Genomic DNA, 16366 nt, shown 5'->3' with positions numbered 1-16366 from the left:
AAAATGAAAATTCGATATTTCAATTAAAATTTAATATTTCGATTAAAATACGACAATTCACCTACAACAAGCAATAATATGATTTTTTTTTTTGGGAAAATTTCAACAGTTGAGCAAAATTTCGTGTGTAACAAACATAAAAACTAACTAAACATACTACTTACTTATACCACATTAATACAAAAATATATTTAATTTTCTATATTTGCAATGACAAGTTTTTAATTATTTATTAAGTATTCTTGTCATATTGTTGTGTCTAATACCGGCACTTTCTTATCACTGAAATTGCCAAATCATTTTCTAAACAAATTGTGCCAAAACTTTAAAGAACTACAATAACAATGTTTCTAGTATAAACAAGGTAGTTTAGTAACCTAATGTTGACATTTCATAAGACATTTGTTGTTTCTAAAAAAAACTCGTGGGAAATTTGATAAGAATGGTACCAATTACTAAGTTGCTGGGACATTGAACATTATCTGACTTCTGGACGAAATAAATATGAATAAAAAATTTCACTGTTATATTGATTAACTCCAATTACATTTTAAATACGATATTGTGTTGAAATTTTAAATTTATCGAGAATTAGAACTGAACTAGAACAGAACTAGAACAGAACTAGAACAGAACTAGAACAGAACTAGAACAGAACTAGAACAGAACTAGAACTGAACTAGAACTAAACTAGAACTGAACTAGAACTAGAACTGAACTGAACTAGAACAGAACTAGAACTAAACCAGAACTGAACTAGAACTGAACTAGAACTGAACTAGAACTGAACTAGAACTGAACTAGAACTGAACTAGAACTGAACTACTGAACTAGAACTGAACTAGAACTGAACTAGAACTGAACTAGAACTGAACTAGAACTGAACTAGAACTGAACTAGAACTGAACTAGAACTGAACTAGAACTGAACTAGAACTGAACTAGAACTGAACTAGAACTGAACTAGAACTGAACTAGAACTGAACTAGAACTGAACTAGAACTGAACTAGAACTGAACTAGAACTGAACTAGAACTGAACTAGAACTGAACTAGAACTGAACTAGAACTGAACTAGAACTGAACTAGAACTGAACTAGAACTGAACTAGAACTGAACTAGAACTGAACTGAACTGAACTAGAACTGAACTAGAACTGAACTAGAACTGAACTAGAACTGAACTAGAACTGAACTAGAACTGAACTAGAACTGAACTAGAACTGAACTAGAACTGAACTAGAACTGAACTAGAACTGAACTAGAACTGAACTAGAACTGAACTAGAACTGAACTAGAACTGAACTAGAACTGAACTAGAACTGAACTAGAACTGAACTAGAACTGAACTAGAACTGAACTAGAACTGAACTAGAACTGAACTAGAACTGAACTAGAACTGAACTAGAACTGAACTAGAACTGAACTAGAACTGAACTAGAACTGAACTAGAACTGAACTAGAACTGAACTAGAACTGAACTAGAACTGAACTAGAAAACTGAACTAGAACTGAACTAGAACTGAACTAGAACTGAACTAGACTGAACTAGAACTGAACTAGAACTGAACTAGAACTGAACTAGAACTGAACTAGAACTGAACTAGAACCGAACTAGAACTGAACTAGAACTGAAATAGAACTGAAATAGAACTGAACTAGAACTGAACTAGAACTGAACTAGAACTGAACTAGAACTGAACTTGAACTGAACTAGAACTGAACTAGAACTGAACTAGAACTGAACTAGAACTGAACTAGAACCGAACTAGAACTGAACTAGAACTCAACTTGAACTAGAACTGAACTTGAACTAGAACTGAACTAGAACTGAACTAGAACTGAACTAGAACTGAACTTGAACTGAACTAGAACTGAACTTGAACTGAACTAGAACTGAACTAGAACTGAACTAGAACTGAACTAGAACTGAACTAGAACTGAACTAGAACTGAACTAGAACTGAACTAGAACTGAACTAGAACTGAACTAGAACTGAACTAGAACTGAACTAGAACTGAACTAGAACTGAACTAGAACTGAACTAGAACTGAACTAGAACTGAACTAGAACTGAACTAGAACTGAACTAGAACTGAACTAGAACTGAACTAGAACTGAACTAGAACTGAACTAGAACTGAACTAGAACTGAACTAGAACTGAACTAGAACTGAACTAGAACTGAACTAGAACTGAACTAGAACTGAACTATAACTGAACTATAACTGAACTAGAACTGAACTAGAACTGAACTGAACTGAACTAGAACTGAACTAGAACTGAACTAGAACTGAACTAGAACTGAACTAAAACTGAACTAGAACTGAACTAGAACTGAACTAGAACTGAACTAGAACTGAACTAGAACTGAAAACTAGAACTGAACTAGAACTGAACTAGAACTGAACTAGAACTGAACTAGAACTGAACTAGAACTGAACTAGAACTGAACTAGAACTGAACTAGAACTGAACTAGAATGAACTAGAACTGAACTAGAACTGAACTAGAACTGAACTAGAACTGAACTAGAACTGAACTAGAACTGAACTAGAATGAACTAGAACTGAACTAGAACTGAACTAGAACTGAACTAGAACTGAACTAGAACTGAACTAGAACTGAACTAGAACTGAACTAGAACTGAACTAGAACTGAACTAGAACTGAACTAGAATTGAACTAAAACTAGAACTGAACTAGAACTGAACTAGAACTGAACTAGAACTGAACTAGAGCAGAACTAGAATTGAACTAGAACTGAACTAGAACTGAACTAGAACTGAACTAGAACTGAACTAGAACTGAACTAGAACTGAACTAGAACTGAACTAGAACTGAACTAGAACTGAACTAGAACTGAACTAGAAATGGGTTTTAAAACATTTTTAACACTCACTAATTAATAAATAAACAAATAAGTTTTTTTAACATAATTATTTTAAAATTTATTAAACAAAATCTTAAATAGCTTCCACTTTCAAATAAATAGTATTCTTAGGTGAATAGGTGGCAGCCTTAGGATCTAACTTAATGGGTATTTCAGTCTTAGAACAGGTGGAGAAACGGAAGTTTCTAATCAAATTGGCTAAACCTAAACGGGATTGCATTTTGCCAAAACGTTCGCCAATACAGTTGCGTGGACCATCACCAAACGGTAAATATTCAATAGGATCACGCTGTTTCGCCACTTCGGGAGCAAAACGTTCTGGGTCAAACTCTTGAGGATTGGGATAAAATTCAGGATCATGTTGGATGCCCAAAACTGGTATCAAAACGGGCATGCCTTTTTTAATCACATACTCAGGATGACCGGGCACGACATAATCCTGAGCAGCCTGGCGGTTAAGTTGAGCCACAATGGGATATTTACGTAAAGTTTCTATATTAATAGAAGTTATTAAAACATCGGTTTTTAATGTTTGTACTTTTATTAGTAATTACCTGATAATACTTGATCCAAATAGGTCATATTCTTAAGACATTCATAGTTAAAACCTTTATGATTTTCATATGCCTCATTTACTTCTTCTCTTAAACGTTCCTGCAAATGGGGATTTAAAGCCAACTCGAATAAGGCAAATGACATGGTAGAAGAGGATGTCTCGAAGCCTCCCAAAAAGAAAACAAACACCTGAGCACACATTTCTTCTATAGTTAAACCCGACAATTCTTCATTGTTTTTAATATCCAACAATAGTTTTAAGAAGTCATTTCTTTCTATTTTATGTTTTTCTCTATAGGCAATAGTGTCGGTTATAGTTTTCATGAAAATTGATGCACATCTTCGGGCACTATGCGCATGCCCAACTTACGCGATAAATTAGGGAAGCCATCAATAAAAGCCATGATCAGAGCATTGTGGCGAGGCTGTTCTATCAATTTACGGCCTAATCGAGGAAATTCAGAATTGGGATTTCTCAAACTGTTCACCTCAATACCAAAAGCAACACTACTAATCACATCGGTGGTAAAGCGTCCCAGCATGTCACGTACATCCACTATAGGGTCCTCATTTACTTTCGCTTTCAGAACTTGTATAAATTTCTCGGCCACACTTAGAACAGTAGGATACATGTACTTCATTTTACCCGATGTAAAAGTGGGTGACAATTTGTTTCTTAAAACTCTCCACAACTGACCATCCATAAAGAATAGATTACCGGTTAAGGGATCATTTTTCTCATTGTAATACATGCCGCGATTAACAAAGTTATTAAAATCCTTTATAAGAACATTTTTAATAAGGGCCTTATCCAACAACACCACTCCGGGACGTTGTACTATGTGGATACCCGCAAAGGGTCCAGTACCCTTAAATTTTTTATAATAATTTCCTATTATCTCACCCACTTGATATTTGGTGCGCAGACCTCTAAAATTGCCCATTAATAAATGTGGTTCTTCATGTGGTATTCCCTGATCTTTCCAGTAGTTTAGATTTCGTTTGACAAAATATAAAGCCACTGAAACTACGGCTATGATGAAGTAAAGTAATGCCGTAGTCACTTCCATTTTCGGCAAAATTAAATAAACAACTTGTTAACAAAACTATGTTTGAAGTATAAATAAACTGATTTTGTTAAATCCAACACTTTTTATATACTAGAACGTGGACTCTTATCTGCTGTATATTGGCCATTTTTGTTTTTAATTGCGAGAGTGTGAGTGTAAAGATAAAATTTTGGCAAAAAGTACTGAAAGCTATAAATTGTTTCTCACATATGACTTGGCAAAAATTAGAAGAACATCAAAGTTATTATTGATATGATTTAAAGTGGGTTATCTTTTGATAATAATTCTTTAATTCTAAAAGTCATTATCTTGATAACTTTATAGAATTGATAAAGCAATGAATGTTAAGTGTGGTAGCAATATATTTTTGTGATAATTTTGTACATATTTTTGAAAATTCATGCTAAGATAACTTTTCTTTAATGTAATCTCTCTTATAACAGTGTTATACGCATTTTATCTACTGCTTCTCTCAAAAATGGTTTCTATTTCATAATTATCTATTATCTCTTTTGCTAATTTACTTGTTCAATAGCTCAGTAGCGTTTATCAGCATTACTTTGCATTTTTTATGATTGTTTATTAGCTATTCATCACCTGTTTGCTAGTGTCCATAATTTGTTGAACTAATTTGTTTATATTTTAAGTTGTTATTAAGTTTTTTTTACCAAATCATTGTTTGTATTCGAATAAGTTGTTCGATGGGGAGAACTAAAAAAATGTTTATAACATTATATTCTATAAACGAACTAAATTACTCAGACTGTCTATAGTAAGTCGAAATATTGACAATGTTATTTTAATATATTAATTGTAATGATTAAGAACTGAACAAGAACTAAAATAGATCTGAACTAGAACTGAACTAGAACTGAACTAGAACTGAACTAGAACTGAACTAGAACTGAATTAGAATTGAACTAGAACTGAACTACAACTGAACTAGAACTGAACTAGAACTGAACTAGAACTGAACTAACTAGAACTGAACTAGAACTGAACTAGAACTGAACTAGAACTGAACTAGAACTGAACTAGAACTGAACTACTAGAACTGAACTAGAACTGAACTAGAACTGAACTAGAACTGAACTAGAACTGAACTAGAACTGAACTAGAACTGAACTAGAACTGAACTAGAACTGAACTAGAACTGAACTAGAACTGAACTAGAACTGAACTAGAACTGAACTAGAACTGAACTAGAACTGAACTAGAACTGAACTAGAACTGAACTAGAACTGAACTAGAACTGAACTAGAACTGAACTAGAACTGAACTAGAACTGAACTAGAACTGAACTGAACTAGAACTGAACTAGAACTGAACTGAACTAGAACTGAACTAGAACTGAACTAGAACTGAACTAGAACTGAACTAGAACTGAACTAGAACTGAACTAGAACTGAACTAGAACTGAACTAGAACTGAACTAGAACTGAACTAGAACTGAACTAGAACTGAACTAGAACTGAACTAGAACTGAACTAGAACTGAACTAGAACTGAACTAGAACTGAACTAGAACTGAACTAGAACTGAACTAGAACTGAACTGAACTAGAACTGAACTAGAACTGAACTAGAACTGAACTAGAACTGAACTAGAACTGAACTAGAACTGAACTAGAACTGAACTAGAAGTGAACTAGAAGTGAACTAGAACTGAACTAGAACTGAACTAGAACTGAACTAGAACTGAACTAGAACTGAACTAGAACTGAACTAGAACTGAACTAGAACTGAACTAGAACTGAACTAGAACTGAACTAGAACTAGAACTGAACTAGAACTGAACTGAACTGAACTAGAACTGAACTAGAACTGAACTAGAACTGAACTAGAACTGAACTAGAACTGAACTAGAACTGAACTAGAACTGAACTAGAACTGAACTAGAACTGAACTAGAACTGAACTAGAACTGAACTAGAACTGAACTAGAACTGAACTAGAACTGAACTAGAACTGAACTAGAACTGAACTAGAACTGAACTAGAACTGAACTAGAACTGAACTAGAACTGAACTAGAACTGAACTGAACTGAACTAGATCTGAACTAGAACTGAACTGAACTAGAACTGAACTAGAACTGAACTAGAACTGAACTAGAACTAGAACTGAACTAGAACTAGAACTGAACTAGAACTGAACTAGAACTGAACTAGAACTGAACTAGAACTGAACTAGAACTGAACTAGAACTGAACTAGAACTGAACTAGAACTGAACTAGAACTGAACTAAAATAGGGTTTAAAACATTTTTAACACTCATTTTTTAATAATAAAACAAATAAGTTTTTTAACATAATTATTTTAACATTTATTAAATAGCTTCCACTTTCAAATAAATAGTATTTTTAGGTGAATATGTGGGAGCCTTAGGATCTAACCTAATGGGTATTTCAGTCTTAGAACAAGTGGAGAAACGGAAGTTTCTAATCAAGTTGGCTAAACCTAAACGGGATTGCATTTTGCCAAAACGTTCACCAATACAATTGCGTGGACCATCACCGAATGGTAAATACTCAATAGGATCACGTTGTTTGGCCACTTCGGGAGCAAAACGTTCTGGATCAAACTCCTGAGGATTGGGATAAAATTCGGAATCATGGTGAATGCCCAAAACTGGTATCAAAACGGGCATGCCTTTTTTAATCACATACTCAGGATGACCGGGCACCACATAGTCCCCAACAGCCTGGCGGTTAAGTTGTGCCACAATAGGATATTTACGTAAAGTTTCTATAATAAAATAAATGCTTAAAAATCTTTATAAAAAGTTTAGAATTTTAGTTTGTAATCACCTGATAATACTTGATCCAAATATGTCATATTCTTTAGGCATTCATAGTTATATCCTTGATGATTGTCATAGGTCTCATTTACCTCTTCTCTTAAACGATCTTGTAAGTGAGGATTTAATGCCAACTCGAATAAGGTAAATGACATGGTAGAAGAAGAAGTCTCAAATCCTCCCAAAAAGAAAACAAACACCTGGGCACACATTTCTTCTATAGTTAAACCCGACAATTCTTCGTTATTCTTAATATCCAGTAATAGTTTCAAGAAGTCGTTTCTTTCTATTTTATGTTTCTCTCTATAGGTAATGGTATCGGTTATAGTTTTCATGAAAAATTGATGAACATCTTCGGGCACTATGCGCATGCCCAATTTACGCGATAAATTGGGAAAGCCATCAATAAAAGCCATTATCAGAGCATTGTGGCGAGGCTGTTCTGTCAATTTTCGGCCTAATCGAGGAAATTCAGTATTTTGATTTCTCAAACTGTTCACCTCAATACCAAAAGCAACACTGCTAATTACATCGGTGGTAAAGCGACCCAGCATATCACGTACATCCACTATAGGGTCTTCATTTACTTTCTCCTTCAGAACTTCCATAAATTTCTCGGCCTCATTTAGAACAGTAGGAAACATGTACTTCATTTTACCCGAGGTAAAAGTGGGTGACAATTTGTTTCTTAAAACTCTCCATAATTGACCATCCAAAAAGAACAGATTACCCGTTAAGGGATCATTTTTCGCATTGTAATACATGCCCCGATTAACAAAGTTATTGAAATCTTTTATAAGCACATTTTTAATAAGGGCCTTATCCAACAATACCACTCCGGGACGTTGTACTATGTGGATACCAGCAAAGGGTCCAGTGCCCTTAAATTTTTTATAATAATTCCCTATTATCTCACCCACTTGATATTTGGTGCGCAGACCTCTAAAATTGCCCATTAATAGATGTGGTTCTTCATGTGGTATTCCCTGATCTTTCCAGTAGTTCATATTTCGTTTCACAAAATATATAGCCACTGAAACCATGGCTATGATGATGTAAAGTAATGCCGCAGTCACTTCCATCTTCGACAAAATTAAATAAACAACTTGTTAACCAAACTATGGTCGAAGAATAAATAAACTGTTTTAACAAAAACCGAACAGTTTTTATACACTAGAACGTGGAACCTTATCTGTAGTAGTTTGGCTATTTTTACACCCTATACCACCTTAGTGGGGTGGGTATAGTAGGTTTGTGCTGGTGTTTGTAACGCACAATAATATTGGTCCTATACCCAACTTAAAGTGTACCGATCTGTGTCGTGTTAGTAATCAAACTACAGATCGCAATTTTGAAGATACTTCAATGAAATTTTGTACATGATCTACTATTGTACCATAGACGAAGCCTATTGAAAATGGTTAACATCGGTCCATTATTTCACCTAGGCCCCATACAACTGAACCCTCGAATAGGGCTCTTAAGTTCATAACTATGTTTAATAAACTCGTATCTCGACATACTAGCCTTGATGACGCTGACGAATTTTATAATGATAAGGCCTCATTTGACCCTAGCCCCTATACAAAGCCCCCTTCAAAATATGGCTTAAATGTCTACAATATAATTGGCTTAATAAATAATAAATGGCTTAAGTATATCTAAGACAAGATACAATTCAACTTAAATACTTTATTATGAAAACTAAATCACATTTTATTTTTATAACTGGTGTTGGGTATTATATGGTCGGCCTCGCCCGACTGTATTTTATTTTTTTTGTTTTTAATTGCTAGATTGTGAGAGAACTACTTAATGATAAAATAATTTGCAAAGTGTATTGAAAGATATTAATTGTTCGTCACTTATGACTTTACAAAATGTTGATTAATTCTAAAAGTAATTATCTAGAAAGACTTATATAACAGTGATAATTAGGTAAAGCAATGAAGCTTAAGTGTGGTAGAAATATTTATTTTTTTTACAAAAGCTATTGACCTATCCCAACTAATAATTTTGTATTTTTGTAAAATCATGCTAAGATAATTTTTTTTAAGTTATCTCTTCTATACTTATTCTCCTACTTATTTGATATAATAGTTTCTATATAATTATCTAAATTATTGTTATTTAATCTTTTAAACCTGTTTATCTGACTGCTTAACTGACCTACAAAAAAGTTTTTCTTAAACTTAAAAATACAACAACGACTTTTAAATAATTTTATAACGCCTCCCCTCCTAGTAAATTTCAATTAAATAAATTTCTCTGATCTTGATCTCTCTCTTTTGTTAATTTACTTGTTCAATAGCTCAGCCGCGTTTATCAGCATTATTTTGCATTTTTATATAATTGTTTATTAGCTATTCACTACTTGTTTGCTTTTGCCCATAATTTGTTTATATTTAAGTTGTTATTAAAATTTTTGTTTTGTATGCGAGTAAGTTGTTGGCTGGGGAGAAATTTAAAAAAAATATATTTGTAAAATCAGTATAAATTTTATAACATATATATTATAAATGGACTAAATAGTCAGACGCCAGAGTCAGCTGAAAATATTGATATGTCTTTAAATAAATTGGACATGATAGAACGAACTAGAACTGAACTAGAAGTGAATAGAATGAAACTAGAACTGAACTAGACTGGACTAGAAACTGAACTAGAACCTGACTAGAAACGGAAACTGAACTAGAACTGAACTAGAGAACTGAACTAGAACTGAACTAGAACTTGAATAGACTGAACTAAACTGAACTAGAACGGAACTAGAAACTGAACTAGAACTGGACCTAGAACTGAACTTAAACTGAACTAGGAACTGACTCGAATGAACTGAACTGAACTAGAAATGAACTAGAATGACGTGAACGAACTAGAACTGAACTAGAACTGAAACTAGAATGAACTAGAAAATGAAACTAGAAATGAACTCGAATGAACTAGAACTGAACCTAGAACTGAACTAGAAACTGAAACTATAACTGAACTAGAACCTGAACTAGAAACTGAACTAGAACTGAACTAGAACTGAACTAGAACTGAACTAGAACTGAACTAGAACTGAACTAGAACTGAACTAGAACTGAACTAGAACTGAACTAGAACTGAACTAGAACTGAACTAGAACTGAACTAGAACTGAACTAGAACTGAACTAGAACTGAACTAGAACTGAACTAGAACTGAACTAGAACTGAACTAGAACTGAACTAGAACTGAACTAGAACTGAACTAGAACTGAACTAGAACTGAACTAGAACTGAACTAGAACTGAACTAGAACTGAACTAGAACTGAACTAGAACTGAACTAGAACTGAACTAGAACTGAACTAGAACTGAACTAGAACTGAACTAGAACTGAACTAGAACTGAACTAGAACTGAACTAGAACTGAACTAGAACTGGGCTAGTGTTGTACTTAACTGACTTATAATTGAACTCAAGCAGGGTATATTAACGTCGTTATAACTTTTTTTCTAAACTCTATGAAGTCATTGAAATTCAACCGGCATTTGAAAATTATTTTGTTGTTGAATTTAATTTATTTATTTATACAAAAGTTTTGCTTAATCATTGTTTATACAAATCATAATTGCGTTTAATTTAAATACTTGTATTTATTTAAAAGTCGCGTGCCATTGTTGTGGTTTATTTAGTAGTTAAAAGTGATGTCAGATTTATAGAACAATTTGTAATAACTATAATAAATTAATTTTTTAGCAAGAGGCAAATACAATTATTTTTTATTTCATATGAGTAGAAGCATTAGAATGACGCGTAATATATGTTAATTTTTCAATAAAAATTTTTAATTAAAATGAAAAACTGTTGTTATAATTTCGTTATAAAAATGTGTTTTTTATTAATACAATTTATATATATATAATTTAAGATTAATATCCATATTTAATAAGTGCAATTAAGATAATATTTATTATAGATTAAAATGATATGGCTATTGCCTTTACAGTTTTTCCACCTTTAAGAAAATGCCATTTTTAGTTGATAAAACAAATGATTTTTTATCCCACTCCAAGGGAATTTCAGTCTTGTCACAGACTGAAAATTTAAAGTAACGCAAAAGATAGGCTAGTCCAACTCTAGTCTGCATCAAACCAAAACGCATGCCTAAATATACAATTGCGTGGGCCATCACCAAACGCTAACCATTCGATGGCATCACGTTGTTTAACATTTGCGGCATTAAAACGATCGGGATTGAATTTTTCTGGTTCGGGATATAAATCGGGATTATGGTGAATACCATAGGCGGGTATAATGACAGGCATGTCCTTTTTGATGACATATTTGGGATGACCGGGTACCACATAATCGGCTAAAGCTTGACGATTCAAATGAGGTACAATGGTGTATTTACGTAGGGTTTCTTAGGTTGGGAAATATTTCAATTAAATGTTTCTGTTGTGAATTACATTTATTACTTACCCGATATTACCTGACCCATATATGGCATATTGTGCAAGGCCTCATAGCTGATGTGATTGTTAGCATCAAAGGCTGTATTGATTTCAAGCCGCATTTTTTGCTGTATCTCCTGATGTTGAGCCAATTCGTAGAGAGCAAAACCCATGGTAGAGGAAGAGGTCTCAAAACCACCCACAAAGAAAACAAAAGCCTGGGCAGCCATTTCTTCGATACTCAACTTGACAGCCTTTTCATCATCCTTGCCATTTTTCAAATCAATTAAAATACTTAAGAAATCATTGGTCTGTATATTATTAGCCTCCCGATAAGCCACTGTTTCCTTGACAATTCGCATAAAAAATTCGGTAATTTCATCGGGCACTAGCTTCATATGTAATTTTTTGGCCAATTCGGGAAAACCTTGTATAAAACCCATAAGTAAATTACCATGTCTACGTTCGTTTAAAGAACGTTTGCCCATTAAACGAAATTCAGCTTGGGGATCCTTTAAACTATTGCAGTTAATGCCAAAGGCACAGGTGCCTATAACATCGGTGGTAAAACGAGCCAATAATTCCTTAATTTCCACCACATTGTTGTGCTGGCTTAGTTCACCAAAAATCTGTACAAATTGCTCTGCCACTTGTATGATGGTGGGATACATAAATTTCATTTTACCCGAGGTAAAAGTGGGTGACAATTTCTGACGTAAATTTTTCCATTTATTACCATCCAATAGAAACAAGTGCCCAGTTAAGGGATCATCCTCCTCATTGTGAAACAAACCACGATTGGTGAAATTTGAAAAATCTTTTATTAAAATATTTTTAACTAAAGCCACATCCAACACTAATGCCACCGGTCTTTGAAAGAAATAAAATCCACAAAATGGTCCTGTACCCTTAAACTGTTCGTAGGTTTGTCTTACACAATCGGCTATGCTGCGTTTGGTTTGTAGTCCTATTAAATTACCCGCAAACAAGTGGGGCTTATTGTGTGGTATACCCAGTTCTTGCCAGTAGTTTAAACGTTTTCGTATAAAATATATAGCCACTGTAGTTGTTATTATAACTAGGTATAGAAAAATTGTAGTTATAGCCATGATTTAAAATTATTGTTATTGTTTGTTTTTGTTTGTTTAGCGCACTAACGTTTTGTTTGAGAAATGAGTAAAAACTGTTGAACGCCTTGGAGTTTGTAGATAATTTTATACCACTGGAGCGTTAAAAAAGTCTCAAGAATATTGTGAGAGTCAGAGTGAGTTTTTGTTTTGTCTTATCATTCAAGCGAAACGATTAGATTTCTTTTGTACCCTACATTATGTATTCAATTGTTGTCTTAATATAAACTGAAGCGACTATAGTCTGAACCGATTATAATCGACTTAAGTCTAAAAAACTACGATCCCAATCAACATATTTCGTACTAATCTACACATTAGTACATAGATTAGTTAATATAGTACCATTTCAAAATATAATCGCCTATACCTGATATATAATGTAAATTAAGCATGAGCCTTTTGTTTTATAATTAAACATTACTTGAGCTTTCTGGAGGGGTAAATCAAACGGACAATTAAAAACCATGATTTATAAATTGGTGGAATTTATTGGAAACATTTCGATATATATATAACAGAGAAATGTGTAGCAGTAAAGTAATGATTTAGCTTTAAATAACAATTAAGTTATATTAAGTTATTAGCTTAAGATATTTTACTGTTGTCTAGTACCCTACCCTCTCAACTCACCGAAAACTGCAAAACAAATATCGCAAGGTGTAAATTTCTGTAGTGAAACGTTAAAAACAAACTTTCTACAAATTTCTTTGCTGTCAACTGTCTGGCCAAGTATGTGTGAAAGAAGTTGTGGCAAAACTTTTGGGAAATAGAATTTTCCAGTATTTAAGGCCTTTGTTTGTTAAATCCCAAAAGTTTAACGTATCTGCATAATACTAATAGATAACTATTTAAGTTATAAACAGAAAACAAAAGTTTAAGAGTAAAGAGGTCGGGAGCGGTAGAAGAAATAAACGTCGAGGGAAAGGGAAGTGGAATAGAAGGAGGTAGGGAGGGAAAGAAGATGCAGGGGAAGGAGGGAGAAAGGGGGCACCGAGACGAGGAGGAAGGGGGGAGGAGATGGAGAGGAAAAGGACAGCACAAGGAAAGGGGGGCAGGCACGAACGACGAACGAACGAACAAGAACGAACGAACGAACGAACGAACGAACGAACGGAACGAACGAAACGAACGAACGAACGAACGAACGAACGAACGAACGAACGAACGAACGAACGAACGAACGAACTAACGAACGAACGAACGAACGAACGAACGAACGAACTAACGAACGAACGAACGAACGAACGAACGAACGAAACGAACGAACGAACGAACGAACGAACGAACGAACGAACGAACGAACGAACGAACGAACGAAACGAACGAACGAACGAACGAACGAACGACGAACGAACGAACGAACTAACGAACGAAGAACGAACTAACGAACGAACGAACGAACGAACGAACGAACGAACGAACGAACGAAGAACGAACGAACGAACGAACGAAACGAACGAACGAACGAACGAACGAACGAACGAACTAACGAACGAACGAACGAACGACCGAACGAACGAACGAACGAACTGAACGAACGAACGAACGAACGAACGAACAACTAACGAACTAACGAACGAACGAACGAAACTACGAACGAACCGAACTAACGAACGAACTAACTAACGAACTAACTAACTAACTAACTAACTAACGAACTAACTAACTAACTAACGAACTAACTAACTAACTAAACTAACTAACTAACTAACTAACTAACTAACTAACTAACTAACTAACTAACTAACTAACTAACTAACTAACTAACTAACTAACTAACTAACTAACTAACTAACTAACTAACTAACTAACTAACCAACTAAAATCAATCGATTCAATAAATTTTTGTGAAAACTTTAATTTTTAGTAAAAAATTAAATTTTTAGTGAAAAAATGAATTTTTAGTGAAATATTGAATTTTTAGTGACAAATCGGATTTTTAGTGAAAAAATTAATTTTTAGTGAAAAATTGAATTTTTAGTGAAAAATTGAATTTTTAGTGAAAAATTGAATTTTTAGTGAAAAATTGAATTTTTAGTGAAAATTGAATTTTTAGTGAAAAATTGAATTTTTAGTGAAAAATCGGATTTTTAGTGAAAAATTGAATTTTTAGTGAAAAATTGAATTTTTAGTGAAAAATTGAATTTTTAGTGAAAAATTGAATTTTTAGTGATAAATTAAATTTTTAGTGAAAAATTTAATTTTTGGTGAAAAATTTAATTTTTAGTGAAAAATTTAATTTTTGGTGAAAAATTTAATTTTTAGTGAAAAATTTAATTTTTAGTGAAAATTTAATTTTTAGTGAAAAATTGAATTTTTAATGAAAAATGGGATTTATAGAAAAATATCATATTTTTAATGAAAAGTCAGAATTTTTTTTAGAAAAATCGATTTTTTAGTGAAAAGTCGGATTTATAAAGAAATATCGGATTTTTAGTGAAGAATCGGTTTTCTAATAAAAGGTAGGATTTTTAGAGATATATTAGATTTTTAGTAAAAAATCAAATTTTTATTGAAAAATTGGATTCTTAGTAAAAAGTCGGATTTTTTAATGGAAAGTCTGATTTTTAATCAAAAATTCTATTTTTAGTGAAATTAATTTTTTAGTAGAAAATATGATTTTTTTAAATTTTAGTGAAAATCAAAATTTTAATTGAAGAATTGAATTTTTCATGAAAAATCAGAATTTTGGTGAAAATATGGTTTTGTGTAAAACGTCCTATCATTAAAAGTGATTTTTGGAATATTTGTTGTACCTATAACAAATGTAATCAAATTCATGATTTTAAATGTTTAAAAAGATTTATGCAAATTTATGTATTGACAGCTAAATATTATCTCCCAAAAATAGAAAGTTTTCCAAGTATTTATAACTTTAGTAAAAATAAATCTAAAAGTTGTTAAAAAGTCTGCAGTTAATGAAACTGTTTAAACTAATTTCTAATAAATTATTAAAATGAAAATGTTTATTTTTTTGATACCAAAGGTATTTGGGTATAAAATTTTGTGATTTTTTGGATGTTACTGAACATTATTCAAATTTAATATTTTAGTACCCCTAAGCGTATTAATAATTAATAATAATTTGATAATAGCGTAACGATTTAGTTAATTACTTCAACACACTATGAGCTTTTTTAAAGTTTAATATGGCAAATGAAAGTTAGTAAATGAGATCAACTAAAGGATTTATCTGAAAGCTTATAAGTTTTGAAAAATGTACAAAGTTAGAATGAAATTTAAGTTATTTTAAAATTTTATTTGTTTTATTTTTGTAATTTTGCATAAAATACAGCATGTACATTTATTAATATTTATTTCCATAAGTACTTTCCTGTTTGTAACTGTGATTTATGGGCTTTCATATCAATATTGCCACTTTTCGTATAAATTTACACAAATACTTAGGAAATTAAATAAGATGACTTTCTTACTTGTTACTAGAAGTTTGCCGTTTAGAAAATACTTCAGTTTGTGTTTAGTTTTTATGCAAATTTTTTACACCAACT

General features: G+C 32.6%; 2 protein-coding genes and 1 pseudogene across 2 annotated transcripts; all 3 read right to left on the bottom strand.

Moving 5' to 3' along the window:
* Positions 1-2918: 2918 nt before the first annotated feature.
* On the bottom strand, positions 2919-4553 carry LOC119606154 (cytochrome P450 6A1-like). The gene is given in 3 exon segments (XM_037959550.1): positions 2919-3378; positions 3441-3767; positions 3770-4553. Coding segments are annotated over 3 exon segments (1488 nt in total). The 5' UTR covers positions 4512-4553; the 3' UTR covers positions 2919-2959.
* A 2254-nt stretch (positions 4554-6807) lies between these two features.
* Positions 6808-8448, bottom strand: LOC119606153 (cytochrome P450 6A1-like). Its single transcript, XM_037959549.1, has 2 exons — positions 7317-8448; positions 6808-7254 (listed from the first exon to the last, which is right to left on the bottom strand). The coding sequence occupies exons 1-2, from the start codon at positions 8386-8388 to the stop codon at positions 6836-6838; spliced, it is 1491 nt and encodes a 496-aa protein (XP_037815477.1). The 5' UTR covers positions 8389-8448; the 3' UTR covers positions 6808-6835.
* Positions 8449-11146: 2698 nt separating this feature from the next.
* On the bottom strand, positions 11147-12899 carry LOC119606152 (annotated as a pseudogene).
* Positions 12900-16366: the final 3467 nt, after the last annotated feature.

This window comes from Lucilia sericata, unplaced genomic scaffold (genome assembly GCF_015586225.1).
Source record: "Lucilia sericata isolate MDLA Ls3-8-SP2 unplaced genomic scaffold, ASM1558622v1 Contig000555F_arrow, whole genome shotgun sequence".
Lineage (NCBI taxonomy): Eukaryota > Metazoa > Arthropoda > Insecta > Diptera > Calliphoridae > Lucilia > Lucilia sericata.
Note: the sequence above shows the minus strand (reverse complement) of the source record. Positions and strands in the feature narration are given on the sequence as shown.